The 1,128-nt window shown below is 39.4% G+C and overlaps 1 protein-coding gene across 1 annotated transcript in view; it reads left to right on the top strand.

Annotated features, from left to right (window-relative positions):
- Positions 1 to 1,128, top strand: part of LOC117958295 (ral guanine nucleotide dissociation stimulator-like 1) — a 43,702-nt gene that overhangs the window by 33,116 nt on the left and 9,458 nt on the right. The window contains 1 exon segment of the mRNA XM_034894625.1: positions 402 to 486. Coding sequence (XP_034750516.1) covers positions 402 to 486 — 85 coding nt within the window.

The raw sequence follows: 1,128 nt of genomic DNA, 5'->3' as shown, positions 1-1,128 counted from the left end.
GGTTGATGTTAGCAGGTAGGGTTGATGTTAGCAGGTAGGGTTGATGTTAGCAGGTAGGGTTGATGTTAGCAGGTAGGGCTGATGTGAACATTTTATTTTATGTTTGTGGCATGCCAAACATTTGGGTTTGTGGTTATGGCGTTACCATATGGGACTTTAGACATCTTCCAGTCTTGCATATCCAAATCATGTGCAGAAATACATAAATAACAGAGACAAAATGATAAAAAAACACATTTATGTTTGTGTCATGCATGAGTTCTGTCTATTTTTTCTTGCTTGCTTTTATTTTGTAGCACCGGAGTTGGCGCCTGTCGTATGAATATGTGCAACAAAAAACTTCTGCATTTCTACTAAATACCGTGTCTGTTGTTGTTGTTGTTGTTGTTGTTGTTGTGCAGGCAGAGTATGGCCACGTTTGATAACCTCTGGGAAACCTTCCCCGATGAGAACTGTGTTCTGACCAACAGAGAGCTCCTGCTGGAGGTAAGAAGGATCGGGTTACCTCTGTGTTTACCGTGTCAACCCCGGCGTAGGTCATTGCAACCTACAGTCCCTAATCGGACCTACAGCCCGACCGATATATCGGCGGGCCGATATTATTGGCCGATATTAGGCATTTTCCAAATTATTGGAATCTGCATTTATAATGGCCAATAAATGGGTATTTAACCTTCTTGTTGTCCTGGGGTCTAATTTGCCCCGTTTTTAAAAGTTTCAACATCAGAAATCTGGGGTTCTTTCATCCAAATTGTCACAATATCACATGGATGGTTCTATGTAAGGCTTCTTGCAAGTTAAACAAAGGATCAGTTCACTACTTTATTGAATTTTGGGTCTTTTATTTCCCCCCCCCCAAAAACAACTTTGACAAAAGACAAAAGAATTATATAATTTCACATAATTGAGGTTTTTTGACTATGAATTGGAAAATAAAAAGGTGTAAAACTAGTGGTGATGTATTGGTGTTAGTGACGTGTACATATACTGATAGTATGTTACAAAAATTAAGAAAATTTTGTTAAAAGCATCAAAAAGTGATTTTCATTTTACAGCGTCCCTGTTAGTGATGGTGTTGCATAGTCTGTCCACCAGAGGACGCTCTACAACGTCCCTGTTAGTGATGGT

This window comes from Etheostoma cragini, chromosome 15 (genome assembly GCF_013103735.1).
Source record: "Etheostoma cragini isolate CJK2018 chromosome 15, CSU_Ecrag_1.0, whole genome shotgun sequence".
Lineage (NCBI taxonomy): Eukaryota > Metazoa > Chordata > Actinopteri > Perciformes > Percidae > Etheostoma > Etheostoma cragini.
This window is presented reverse-complemented; position numbering and strand designations above follow the sequence as displayed.